At 58.4% G+C, this 13,592-nt stretch overlaps 1 protein-coding gene and 1 pseudogene across 7 annotated transcripts in view; one reads left to right on the top strand and one right to left on the bottom strand.

Moving 5' to 3' along the window:
• The window catches only part of ARAP1 (ArfGAP with RhoGAP domain, ankyrin repeat and PH domain 1), a 61,471-nt gene that overhangs the window by 36,916 nt on the left and 10,963 nt on the right, over nt 1–13,592 (top strand). For all 7 annotated transcript variants that reach the window (XR_004925694.2, XR_004925695.2, XM_036119453.2 and 4 more), the window contains 13 exons: nt 45–247; nt 641–747; nt 2,983–3,182; nt 5,076–5,161; nt 6,355–6,537; nt 7,600–7,774; nt 8,948–9,082; nt 10,941–11,076; nt 11,353–11,455; nt 12,271–12,466; nt 12,738–12,789; nt 12,902–13,065; nt 13,199–13,411. Coding sequence is in view for 5 of the 7 variants with exons in the window: in XM_036119453.2 (XP_035975346.1) it covers nt 45–247; nt 641–747; nt 2,983–3,182; nt 5,076–5,161; nt 6,355–6,537; nt 7,600–7,774; nt 8,948–9,082; nt 10,941–11,076; nt 11,353–11,455; nt 12,271–12,466; nt 12,738–12,789; nt 12,902–13,065; nt 13,199–13,411 (1,953 nt within the window). In the remaining 2 variants the exon portion in view is untranslated. The remainder of the gene's footprint in view (nt 1–44; nt 248–640; nt 748–2,982; nt 3,183–5,075; nt 5,162–6,354; nt 6,538–7,599; nt 7,775–8,947; nt 9,083–10,940; nt 11,077–11,352; nt 11,456–12,270; nt 12,467–12,737; nt 12,790–12,901; nt 13,066–13,198; nt 13,412–13,592) is intronic.
• Nucleotides 1,952–2,364, bottom strand: LOC118552796 (small ribosomal subunit protein eS12 pseudogene; annotated as a pseudogene).

Raw genomic sequence — 13,592 nt, 5'->3', positions numbered from 1 at the left:
CCGCCAGGCTGACCTCAGACTGACTCTGCCCCCTTTGCCTGCAGCGGAGCGGAAGGAGTGGGTGCGGGCCCTGCAGCAGGCAGTGGCCGAGCAGGGAGCCCGGGCCCGGCTGTCTAGCACTTACCCTTTGGGTGTCCGGGGCTCAGAGCTGCCTGACCATGCTGGCAGCCTGGAACTACGCGGTTTCAAGAATAAACTGTATGTGGCTGTGGCTGGGGACAAAGTCCAGCTGTACAAGAATCTGGAGGTGCGAAGGGGTCAGCCAGTTTGCTAAACCTCTTCTCTGCCCCCTGCCCACCCGGTCCCTCACCGTTCCCCCTGCCCTGTGCCCACCCGGTCCCTCAGCATGCACCCTGCCCACCTGGTCCCTCAGTCTTCCCCCTGCCCCGTGCCTACCTGGTCCCTCAGCCCTGCCCCCTGCCCACCCTGGTCCCTCAGCCCTGCCCCCTGCCCACCTGGTCCCTCAGCGTTACCCCTGCCCTGTGCCCACCCAGTCCCTCAGCCCTGCCCCCTGCCCACCTGGTCCCTCAGCGTTCCCCCTGCCCTGTGCCCACCCGGTCCCTCAGCCCTGCCCCCTGCCCACCTGGTCCCTCAGCCCTGCCCCCTGCCTTGCCCTCACCCCCTCCCCCCTACCTGCCAGGAGTACCACCTGGGCATTGGCATCACCTTCATTGACATGAGTGTAGGCAACGTGAAGGAAGCAGACCGGCGCAGCTTCGACCTCACCACCCCCTACCGCATCTTCAGGTAAGCCTGTCTCCCCTCGCTTACCTGCATCATCTCTCTCTGCCAGGATTTTCTTCTTGCTTATGTGGGAAGCTGCCCCTTCTTCTAGAATGGATTTCTCCCCTCCCTTCCCAGCCCCCCCCCCCATCCTTTACCTTCACTCACTAACCTGCTCTGACCCTTCCCTTCTAAGAAGTCTCCCTTTTACCCCACCCCCCTCTGGCCATCACCATCCCCCCTTCCCCTCGCTCGCTCCTAGGCCATCAGCTGCCACCTCTGGGGCACTGGGCCAAGCCCAAGGTCACGTCATGTGTATTAGTCAGCTTGGCTGCCGTGCATGACAGTGTAGCACAGATGGGGCAGGGGGGGCTTCAACAATGGAAGTTTATTTTCTCACAGTTCTAGAGTCTGGAAGTCCAAGGTCAAGGAGCCATCAGGGTTAGTTTCTGGTGAGGCCCCTCTTCCTGGCTTGTAGATGGCCACCTCCTCACTGTGTTCTCACACGGCTTTTCCTCTGTGTGCAGGTAGACAGACAGTGAGCTATCTGGTGTCCTTTCCTCTTTTTATAAAGAAACCAGTCTTGTCAGATTAGAGTCCTACTCTTATGACATTATTTAACCTTAATTACTTCTCTAAAGGCCCTGTCTCCAGATGCAGTCACACTGGGGGACACAGTTCAGTCCATAACATCCTGGGTCCACCACTGAGTCACTGTGTGACCCGGGCACATCGCTTGACCTCTCTGTGCCTCAGTTCTCTTCCTCTGTGAGTAAGACCATGGCAGTCTTGGTAAAGCTGTTACCTGACTCAGGGCGTGGTAACCATCTGTCAACACTAGCACCGTCGCACCTCCGCTGTCCTGTCCTTTGTCCTTAGCTTAGATCTCTGTCTTCCGCAGGGACTTTGTCCTGAGCTCCAGACCTGCATGTCCAACAGTTTTGTGGATGTATGTCCCCCTGTGACTTCCTCCTCGACTCCCTGGACCTCCCAGGCCCCTGTCTCCACCCATGGGGAAGCCTGCCTCTCCCACGCAGCCCCATGCATGCCCGGCACAACCCCTGCCTTGCCTCCATGGCTCTCTCACCTCCGTTTGGCCCCTCCCCTCGGTCCCTCCCCATTTTGTCCCAGGCCAGGGAGGTCTCTGGCCCAGTGGCGGCACCGCCTCACGCGTTGGCTGCCTGTCTGTGACTGCCAATGGGGTCTTGTCTTTTCTTTTTGTTGAAAGCCAAGTTTTTATTTGCTTATTTCTTGCCTTTGAAGTAATCTTGGATGACATCCTTGGCCTGAGATTCTTTGCCATCATCCTTAACTACCACACAACTGCGACCAACCACTTTCCAGTGTTTTCCTTGACTGTCGGTTTTACAGAGGCCTGCCTATTCACCGAGTTTCTTGTTGTCATCAACTTTAATTAGGTTGATTTGGTGTTCAGCATCAAGGGCCTCCATCAGCCTGACATATGTAGGCCGAGCCCACCGGATGTAAGAGCACGAAGACAGGCGTAGTGCTTAGCTAAGGCCTTGGCAGCCTGCAGATTCCACGTGTGAGGCCTTCTTGGATGAGCACGGTCTTCAGCACCTCTGGTCAGGCAGCATTAATGCCTGTCATATCTCTAGCAGTGACACCTTTTTTGGCCATGGTAGTGAGTTATGGGGGTAGCCGAATCTTGACTGCACACATAGGTGGGGTGGTGGTGGCAGGGAAAGAAAGAACCAGAGAAGACATCTCTTTACCCTCTCCTCCGCCCCACTGAAACCCTCCACTGCTTCTCTGTTGACCTCTGGGTGCACTTTGACCTCCTCTGCCCAGCACAGGCTTGTGCGTATATGTCTCCCGGCCTCCTCTCTGCCAGTCTGCCCGTCTTGGCTGCAGGCCCCAGAATGCCCCATGTACCATTCTGCCCCTTTGCACATGCTATTCCCTCTGTCGAATGACTTTCCACCTCTTCTCCTGGCTAAGCCCTTCTCATCTGTCAAGTCTTAGCTCAGGCATCATTTCTTCCCAGCAGCCTCTTCTATTTCCTGGGTGGGGCAGTGCCTGCCTGGGCTCCCCCAGCCCCCACGTGTCTCTTAGGTTCATGGTACCCTTGCTTCTGTCCATGCCCACCTTCCTCACAGACCCAGGATGCCTCCCTCTTCCGGTTATGAGTGCTCAACTCCTTGCTCCTCCCACTTCATGCTGTGCCTCTTCATGCTGCCCGCAAATCTCTCTGAGCCCTCTCCCACCAGCCCCCACCCCCCACTCCTGTGTCCCTAGCTTCTCGGCCGAATCGGAGCTAGAGAAGGAGCAGTGGCTGGAGGCCATGCAGGGAGCCATTGCTGAGGCCCTGTCTACCTCGGAGGTGGCCGAGCGCATCTGGGCCGTGGCCCCCAACAGGTTCTGTGCCGACTGCGGAGCTGCCCAGCCTGACTGGGCCTCCATCAACCTCTGTGTCGTCATCTGCAAGCGCTGTGCAGGTGTGTGGGGCTGGGGCACCAGGCTGAGGCACGACAGGGCTGGTGTGTCGGGATGGCAGGTGGCCTGTCTGGCCGGAGGGGCCGAAGCCAAGACGGTAGTCAGATCCTTGTCGATGAAGTTGCATCTGTGCTCCAGGCCTTTCTTACTGTGATGAGCTTGCAGTCCTGAAATTGCAAGGCAGGGATTTGACTGCACACGCCGTGGGTAGGACACTGAGGCCCAGAGAGGGGAAATGGTTCATTGCAGGTGGCCCGGCAAGTAAGTCTGGATTTGAGCCCAGGCCAGTTGGGGTCCAGCACCACCCCCTCCCCGTCACATCAGAGGAGTGGAGGGAAGCGAGACAGGCGGGGCTAGCAGGGCTCTGCATGCAGTGGGAGGAGCTGATGTTTCATCTGGAGGAGATGGGAGGCAGTGGGAGGGCCATGGTCAGATTCATGCCTCAGACCCTGGCTGGTGGGTGGAATCTGAGACTGGAGGCCAGTGGGGAGGCTGTTAATGGCTCCATGAGAGAGAGGAACAGGCTAAGGCCTGGTCTGGGGAAGTGATGCAGAGAACTCGAGGGATGTATAGGATCTGTGGTGTCAAAGTCGCCGTGACAGATCAGATGAGGAGGGTGAGAAAGACAGAGGCTGGAGTCCAAGATGCATTCATCTCTCCACCTGGCATTTATTGGGGGTCTGTGCTGTGCCAGACACCGTGAGGTGTTAGGGATTTGGCTCTCAGGGGAGCTGGTGATGCCCAGGTGGCAGCTTTGGGCAGCTTGAGATGGGGATCTGGGGCAGGGGATAGTTCTGGGGAGGTGCTGAGCTAGGGCAAACGTCCAGGAGGCCTGGGGCTGTGAGGTCTGCATTCAGGAAAGAAATGACTTGATTTAGAAAGTTGTCAGCTCACAGAGGGGTGCGGGTGACTGGTGTGGATGAGGTGCTCCATAGGAGGCTGCAGAGGGGGTGAGGCTGAAGCCAAAACTAGGTGGTGCTAGGTGCTCCTAGTGCCCCAGCGTGCTCCCTACCCCAGGGCTCCTTCAGACCTGTAGCTGAGGTAAGGCTGCATTCTCTCCAGCCCCAACTTGCCCTGGCCTCTCATTCCACAGAGATTTACTAAGTGCTCACTGCATGCCAGACTTTGTTCTAGGCACAGAGGCTACACCCTAAAGCAGACACTCAAGGTTCCTGCCATCAGGCAGCTTACATTCTAGTGGGGAGAGGCAGAAAATACATATACAAACCAATAGAAATATCAGGTAATAAAGTGCTAGGCAGAGAATGTGTTTGTCAGGAAGCCCTGTCTGAGGAGATGACCTGTCAGCTGAGACCTAAATGTGAGGAAGGAGCCAGCCTTGGGGAGATGGGGGAAGACAGTCCAGGCAGAAAGAACTGTGAGTGCAAAGGCCCTGAGGCAGGAATGAGTTGGCTGATTAGAAGAGGGAGGAGAGTATGGCTGAGCAGGATTGGGGTTGGGGGAAATTCTGAGATGAGATTGCAGGAGAAGCAGGTAAGGAATTTAGATCTAATTCTGGGGAGCCACTGGGGGCTCTAAAGCAGGGATTTGAAATAAGGGGATTTGCATTTTAAGGAAATCACTCTGGGGGCACTCTGGCTCAGTTGGTATGTGACTCTTGATCTCAGAGTGGGGATCGGGGTCATGAGTTCAAGCCCCATGCTGGGCATAGAGCTTACTTTAAAAAAAAAATCAAAAAGATCACAGTGGCTGGGCCGTGCAGAGTGACCTGGGGTGGGGGGTGACTTTTCGGTTCTGTGGTGCCTGGAGCAGGGGTGTGTGTGGCCAGCACTGGGAACAGCCTCTCCATGTCTGCCCCTGCTTGGGCTCCACAGGGAGGCAGGGAGGGCGGGAAGGTAAGTGCTCATGTGAAGGTGAGGGCCCTCTGTCTGCAGGGGAGCACCGTGGCCTGGGCGCTGGTGTCTCCAAGGTGCGGAGCCTGAAGATGGACAGGAAGGTGTGGACTGAAACACTCATCGAGGTGGGGAGGCCTTGCTTGCCACCTGCATTTGGGGTCCGCTCCACTCCACCGCTACCTGGGTCTCCCCACCCCTTTCCCCACTCACAGACCTTGGCCCCCTGGAGCTAGAGGAGACCTTTGGGATCATCTAGTGGGGTGGGGATTTTGGAAAAGTTGATTTTTGGCAAAGTCACCAAACTGGCCAGTGAGCTAAGAATGTTTTTACAGTTTTAAAGGGTTGGTTAAAAAAAAAAAAAAGGGAATACACAACAGAAACTGTCGTGCAGAGCCTAAACTATTTACTTCATCTGCACGCACATACGCCAGTGTGTATGAGCACATGCGTCTGGGGGCACACTTACATGTGCACGTGCCCCTGTCTATTTGGGGTCCCCACACCGAGGTGTGCGGTGGTTATAGAGGAGAGCCTACAGCAGGAGGCTGACCGCACGGGGCCTTCCTGACAGCCCCAGCCAAGCTGCAGGCCCCAGTGCAGTTTGGCTGTCACATCCCCTGTGAGTTAGGGTTAGAATCCCCAGTTTAAAGATGAGGACATGGAGGCCCAGGGAGAGAAGATGGCTTGCCCAAAGTCACAGAGGTGGTGGCAGGGTCTGTTTCTGCTTTTTCTCTTCCATGACCCAGCGTCCCCACACAGGACCTGACAAAGAGGCAGGATGGGGGGCCCGGGAAATGGCTGTGGGACGAATGATCAGCAAAGTGAAAGGATTAATAAGCTAGTCCCCTGATGACTGGACCCCTGCATCTGCGCCCCCAGCATCTACCCCTGCTCCTCCTCCCCTGAGCCCAGAGAGGAATGTCAAGGACAGGAGAGGTTTCCAAAATCCTTACCCACCCCATTGGCTGACAGGTTAGCTACCCCGCCCCCCACCCTCGCCCAAGCTGTGATAGCCTCAGGAATGCAGAATTCCAGATGTGGGACTGGGTGGGGGAAATAGCAAGGCCCCCAATCAGACACCAGGCTTGGGGCATCCAGCTCTCGGACTGTCTGCCTCTCGTCCTGTCACTGAGCTGAGGAACTGGGTTTGGGCCCATAGCCACCGACTGGCCAGGCTGCCCCTCACTTCCCTGATGGGAAAGTGGGTGGGTGGCCTGGCTCGCCCAGCCCCTCTCCTGACAGCCTCAAAACAAAGATTTTACCAGACACATGGGCCTGGCCATAGGCTGGCCGTCTGACCTCTTGCCCACACCCACAGCTCTTCTTACATCTGGGCAATGGCACTGGGAACCGCTTCTGGGCCGCCAACGTGCCCCCCAGTGAGGCTCTGCAGCCCAACAGCAGCCCTGGTGCCCGGCGGCGCCACCTGGAGGCCAAATACCGTGAGGGCAAGTACCGCCGCTACCACCCGCTCTTTGGCAACCAGGAGGAACTGGACAAGGTCAGGGCACTGGGCCTCTGGGGCCCCTGGAGACCACTGCTTTCTTTCTACCCGCCCCCCCTTATTGCTCTCTCTGTCTCAGCTCATCTCTTCCATCAGCTCACAGTGATGAGTTGGCATATGGGGAAACTGAGGCCCAGAGGGCGGAAGGGCCCTGCCTAAGCCACAGGGAGAGTTGGGGCAAAGCAAGGAGGAGTCAGGCCTGACCCTTGGGCCAAGTCCACATCCCCAGCATCTGTCGGCCTCCCTCCCCTCCTGATTCCTCTGTCTCCCGGACCGTCCTGCTCCTTGTGAATCCTGCCAAAAGGAGTGAACTTGATGGGGATGCTATTTCCTGTCAGGCTCATGAAAAACAGCTGGCTGCTCTGACCCACCCCCATCCACACCCCACTGAAGCTGAGGCCCCACATGGGCCCCAGGCCCTGACAGGCTGGGAGCCAAGCCCTGGGCCCTGGTCTGGCTCAGCCTGAGTGGGAGGTTGCCTGCTCCGAGGCAGGGGGATGCCACTTGTGACCTCTGATTGGCCTTCAGCCCCTCCCCCAAGCAGCCCCACCCAGGCAGGCTCAGGCCAGCTAGAAGCCCAGTGGGAGCCAGGCCTCCACCTCCCAGGAACCCAGGCGTCCAGCCCCCAGCCCAGCCCAGGCTAGCCCGCCAGCTAGGAGGGGCAGCAACTCCCATTGGTCGGGAGGGCTGGGCAGGCGGTGAGGAATTCAAATGTGGGAGGAATTAGCTACAAAGCACCCCCCTCTGCCCTTCCACAAGGCAGAAGGAGCTTGAGATCCTCTAGAGAACAGGCTTGGCAGCTGATTGGGTCCTAGGGGCTGCTAGTAGGGGTGAGCCCTGGGCCCCTGGGGCGGCCCCTACCCACCCTCCTAATCCCTTGGCCTTTCTTTTCCTCCCCCTCTCCTCTGTCTCTCTGTCCTTCCTGCCTCTTTGAACCTGAGGATGGGCCTCCAGACTTGGGTGACTCCTTCCTCTTCCTCTCCTCCCCCAAGCCCCCTTCCCCACTCGCCCCCCACTCCGGCTTAGGCTGACCCTCCCCTCCACCCCCACCCCCCCCAGGCTCTGTGTGCTGCAGTCACTACCACAGACCTGGCTGAGACCCAAGCTCTCCTGGGCTGTGGGGCTGGGGTCAACTGCTTCTCAGGGGATCCTGAGGCTCCCACGCCCCTGGCTCTTGCCGAGCAGGCAGGCCAGATACTGCAGATGGAATTCCTTCGGAACAACAGGACCACGGGTGAGTGGCCAGTGGGACTGTCCACCTCCAGGAATGGGGGCCCTCCTGCTGCCACGGTCTGGCCCTTTGATAGGGGTGCTGGGTGGGGGTCTGCCAGAAGCTGTGCATGACCCTGTGAGGTCAGATAGATGTACCACTTGAGCTGTGATTGCAGCTCCTTGAGGGGCCCTGGTACAACAGTGTGTGGCTTGGGGTATGTTTGGGTTTTCATGTCAGTGTACATTTGTGCGTCTGGCTTCCCCTTCCTATGTGTGTCCCTTTGTGTCTGTCTCTGCATCTCTCTTTCTGGATTTGTGGGTCCCTCCCTGCCCTGCAGTGTGGGCCTTGAGGGTGGCATCTGTGTGCCCGTGTCCGTGCATCTCTGAGCCACAGCGGATCTGTGTCTCCTTGCCCCTGGGGATGTTGAGGGCTTTGGGGTTTGTGTAGCTGAGTTGCTGTGTGGGTGTTGCATTTCTCTGTGTGCGAGTGACCCACGGTGACGGCAGCCCTGTCTGCTGCTTTGTCTGGGCGGGGCTTTGTCGCAGACTGGGGTTGGGTCCCATTGGGCTGTCCCTCTCCGGCTGGGTAAGGAGGGGAAGGTGGGGGGTGAGCACTGCTGGTCATGGCTCAGGGCTGGCCTCTGGGGCCATTTCCGAGGACCAAGGGTGGAGCTCGGCGGCCAGAGCTCGGCTCGTGGCCACGGGTGGGTGGGGTGTGCTGGGCTGGAGCAAGCCCAGGTGTCCAGGGAGGCGCAGGAGACCACCCAGCTGGCTTGGCCTTTGGGACCGCTGGGAGCAGGGCTGGAGACGGGCTGCTTCCTTAGGCTTTGTATTATCTGGGACAAACCTCCTTCTGGGGATTGTTAGTGAGTTTGCCTAAGACCCCTCATTCTAGTGTGCTTGCCCTGCACCTCCGCAGAGAGAGTGGGCTGGGCTGGGCTGGGCTGGGCTGGGCTGGGGAGTCAGGAGGGCTTCCTGGCAGGGGAGGTACTGGAGCTGGGCCTTGGAATTTGCACAAGTGGGGAGAGGTGGAGAATGCCTTGGGCAGAGCCTGGGATGTGGCAGTGAGAGCCTGAGGGTGACAGTCACGGGGCTGTGACTTGAACATAAGCTAGGTGGGGGTGAGGGGGACACCCTGGGATGGCGAGCATGAGCAGCCATTCCTCCGCCCCCCGCCCCCACACCTTCCCTAAAGAGGTACCTCGGCTGGAGTCAATGAAGCCCCTGGAAAAGCACTACTCCGTTGTCTTGCCAACTGTGAGCCACAGTGGCTTTCTCTACAAGACCGCTTCGGCCGGCAAGCTGCTGCAGGACCGCCGTGCCCGGGAAGGTGGGTGCCGGGCCAGACCCTGTTCCTGCCATGGCATTCTGGCATGGTGCAGGGCCAGAGAAGCAAGGGCAGGCTGGGCTGGTGGACCCATGAGGGTGCCAAGTATACTGTGGCAGGGTCACTCTAGAGGGCTTCTGGGATGTAGTCTCTGGGACAAGTAGATGCTTAATAAACGGGCCAGTAGGGGTGGGAGTGGGGCCTGGCACTGCAGAGCAAGTCACTGCTAGAGTTCCTTTAGGCTAAAAAAGCCATTATTGAGCACCTGCTGGTTGCTGGGCATCTGGCATTTGGAGCCAGACGGAGCTAAGCTTAGAGCCCCATCCCTTTGTCATCTTTGCCTTCCATTTGCTCCCCAACTCAGTACAATCCACAGTCTTTCCCATATCCCACAGGGACCTGCACGTCAACCCTCCCACCTCATGACCTGTGACCCCTCTCCCCTCACTCACTCTGGCCTCCTTGCTGTTTCTCAAACATGTACATTCACTTCCCCCAGGGCCTTTGCATTTGCTCTGCCCCCTGCCTAAAATGCTTTTCCCCAAGATATCTGCATGATCAGTCCCCTCACTTCAGTCCAGTGTTTAAATGTTACTCCTTAGAGACCTCATCCATGACCATTTTATCCAAAAGAGCATGCCCTATTTACCCTACTTTTTCCCTAATTTCACACCACTTAGCTGACATTAATCTGTCTGTTTATAGATGTGTCCAGTGGGGCACAGAGAAACACTGGACACATCTATAAACAGACAGCTTGACACTCTGTAAGCTCCCCTTGGCAGCCACTGTACCCCAGCACCCAGAACGGCTCCTAGCACAGTGGGCACTTGGCAGACATCACGGGACGAAGAGTAACTGAGGCAGGGCTGGTGCTCCTGGAGGGGCCCAGCCTGTGGGGGCAGGCTCTGGGATACACTGCCCTCAGAGAACAGAGGTCGTAGCCTTGCAGACAGGACTGTGGGAATATTGTTGAGGCCGTTGCTCTGCATCCCTGAGCACCCCTCTGTGAAACCCTCTAGCACCCAAAGAGATTTCTTTGGCACTCTGTGCTGTTCACCACCTCACTGCCCTTGGGGCAGTGCCCCTAGTCTACCTCCCTCTGCCTGATAATGTCATTTATGTAACCGCCTGAGTCATCCTTTTTGCCCTGGGTGCCAGGAAGCTCTGAGACAATGTGAAGCTCAATGCTGTGAACTGTATGAGCCTGCATGGCCTTGACATTCTGTTCTTTCTCCTGCCTTTCCTGGTCCAGATTCGCATTTCTTTTCCTTTCTGGGTTCTTGTCAGTTTCCTCAGAGCCATTATAGGAGGGGACAGAGTATAGAGCAACGGGTGCCACTGGCAGGGAGGGCGAGAGCGTGGGGTGGGCATGGAAGCTTCCTATGGCATGCGGGCTGGACTCGAAGGGTGGAGAGTGTGGGTGGAGGGAACAAGGTAAGCAAAAGTGGGGAGGGTGAGGTGCCCAGGAGTGGTCAGAGAGGCAGCTGGAGAGGTGGGTGGGGGCAGACCCAGCAGGGCCTTAAATGCCAGTGTAAGGAGTATAGGATAAGGGGAGGGGGGCATGGAAAGGTTTTGAGCAGAAGAAGGACGGAGTCTGGTTTTACCTAGATCACTTTTGAATCTTGGAAGAAGTGAGACTAGGAACCAGTGAGGAAATCACTGCAGCAGTCCAGGGGAGAGGTGTGGGCTGGGCTGGGGTGGCGGGCTGCAGGGAGGAGGATGGAACTGGGGGAAGCTTGTGAGTTAGAGTGAAGAGGACATGGGTCAGGTGGGAGTGGGGGCCCAGGGAGGATACAGAGGTGGTTTTCAGGGGAGAATGGGGGCTCCCTCATGTCTCCCCTGCCCAACTTCTCCCCAGAGTTCAGCCGACGCTGGTGTGTCCTTAGCGACGGGGTCTTGAGCTACTATGAGAATGAGCGGGCAGTGACCCCCAACGGGGAGATTCGGGCCAGCGAGATTGTGTGCCTGGCAGTGCCCCCTCCTGATACCCATGGGTGAGCACCCCTGGGGCTGAATCACAGACTGTAATTGCCGTAAGGTCTAACCCCCGATTGAGGAAACGGAAATAGGCCCAGAGAGGGGCAGAACCTTCCCAGGGGCACACAGCAACCTGGGGCTGGAGCCGGGTCTCCTGAGGCCCCAGGCTAGGGCTTTCCCACCACCTCTTAGGGGGCCAAGAAAGGACAGTGGGCAGGGGGTGGAGGCAGGGCTGCGTGGGGTGGGTCATGGTTGGGCTGGGTGGGCCTGAATCCTGGCTTGTGTATCTACAGCTTTGAGCACACCTTTGAGGTGTACACAGAGGGAGAACGGCTATACCTGTTTGGGCTGGAGAGTGCAGAGCTGGCTCGTGAGTGGGTCAAGTGCATTGCTAAGGTGGGCCTGGGTTAGTGGGCAGGTGTGGGGAGTCTGACAGGGCCCAGGGTAGGACCTCCTGAGTCCATGTACCCAGGTACCCCAGCTCCCCTACCTCATGAATGGAGGGAGCAGACATAGGGCAGGCTGCTTGGGCCAAGGGCCCAACATAATCTGCAGTCCCCTAGCTGGGAGGTCAGGAGACCTGTGGAAGAAGGGCTGTGGGCCTTGCACTCCATTGGTGCTCAATACATGTTTAATAATGAATAACAGAGCCATCTTAGGATGGACAGTACTGACTCCAGAGGGAGTGAGCTCCTTGTTCTGGAAGAAGGAGGCTGCAGAGCTCTCCCCTGGGGACCAGAGCCAGGTGCCCTACAGTGTCCCCCTATGCTGTGAGGGCCTGTGACTCTTATTTGCTTGATCAGTCATCTGTGAGCCTTCTGACGGTCAGTCCTTTGAGCCCAGGGCACCCAGCTGAACCAGTCTTGGTCCTGGCTCTTCGGTGGTTCCTTTGCTGGTGGGGGAGACAGATGGGGCCCAGACAGCAACAATACAGTTATCAGTACTGCAACAGAGGGCAGAGGAGGGGCATCCCTGAAGGTGTCTGGGAACATTTTCCAGAGGAGGACACATCAGAGTGGGTATGAAGTGGGGCATGATACCTGAGTTCATGAACTGTGCTAGGTTCTGCCCTGGGGAAGAGAGAGGAGATAGCTGGGTGAGAAATTGGCACATGCCCACGAGCCAAAGAGCTGGAGGGTCCCGGGCAGGCAGGGCTGTTGGCTGATGCAGTCTCCTTGGCTACCTTCCCTTTCTCCTGGCCTCCACACTAGGCATTCATACCTCCCTTGGCTGAAGATCTGCTGACCCGGGATTTTGAGCGGCTTGGGCGCCTACCCTACAAAGCTGGCCTGAGCCTACAGCGGGCCCAGGAGGGCTGGTTCTCCCTCACTGGCTCTGAGCTCCATGCTGTCTTCCCAGAGGGACCCTGTGAGGAGCCGCTACAACTTCGGAAACTGCAGGAGCTTTGTGCGTGGACCCAGCCCTGGGCCCTTAACTTCTAGGGCACCCTATCCTGGGCTCCCAGGCCCCCAGTGCCTCCCTGGAAGTCTGAACTCTACCCTGGCCTGACTAGAAGGAGCCAGCCTACCCTCTTATGTCCTCTCCTGCCCTTGGGGTTTATCTCAGCAGCTCCATGTATTGGGGGGTGGGTCCCAGGGACCTCTGTACCCAGAGAGCCTCAGGAGGGAGTCGGTTGGGGACCATGAACTTGGCCTCACCTTGACCGGCCCCTCCACAGCCGTCCAAGGGGACAGCGAGAACCAGGTGCTGGTGCTGGTGGAGCGAAGGAGGTGAGCCCTGGACTCCGTGGGGGGCTCTGAGAAGCCTGGAGCAGTCTGAGAAGTTTGGGGGGGGTCGGGCAGGGGTAAGCCCCCAAGTGACCAACTCTCCCTCCACACCCAGGACGCTGTACATCCAGGGGGAGCGACGGCTGGACTTCACGGGCTGGCTGGGGGCCATCCAGAAAGCAGCGGCCAGCTCGGGGGACACGCTGTCGGAGCAGCAGCTCGGAGAGTCCGATATCCCCGTGATTGTGTACCGCTGTGTGGACTACATCACGCAGTGTGGTGAGCCCTGCCTCCGTGACACAGGCCCCACCCCACCCGCGAGACTGCCCTCCAGGCCAAGCCCCGCCTTCCCAGGATCGCCCTGGCCGTAGCTGTGCGGTCCCGCCCCCGGCTCAGTGCCACCCCTCTCCAGGCCTGACGTCGGAGGGCATCTACCGCAAGTGTGGGCAGACATCAAAGACTCAGCGGCTGCTGGAGAGCCTGCGGCAGGACGCTCGGTCTGTGCGCCTCAAGGAGGGGGAGCAGCACGTGGACGATGTCTCCTCAGCACTCAAGCGCTTCCTGCGAGACCTGCCCGATGGGCTCTTCACTCGCGCCCAGCGCCTGGCCTGGCTGGACACCTCAGGTGGGCCCCGCAGTCCTTGTCCAGCCCAAGACCCGGGCTAGTGCTGCTGGCTGGGCCACTCCCATCCTAGGATTCCCTCCCTTCCACTCTCCATCCATGCACTTGGACACTTGGACGAGGCATGCCCCAGGGGACAAGCTCCAGTTCCCCTCCCTTCCTCTGCTGCTCCTTCCATTGTCAC

Source organism: Halichoerus grypus, chromosome 11 (assembly GCF_964656455.1).
Source record: "Halichoerus grypus chromosome 11, mHalGry1.hap1.1, whole genome shotgun sequence".
Classification (NCBI taxonomy): domain Eukaryota; kingdom Metazoa; phylum Chordata; class Mammalia; order Carnivora; family Phocidae; genus Halichoerus; species Halichoerus grypus.
Note: the sequence above shows the minus strand (reverse complement) of the source record. Positions and strands in the feature narration are given on the sequence as shown.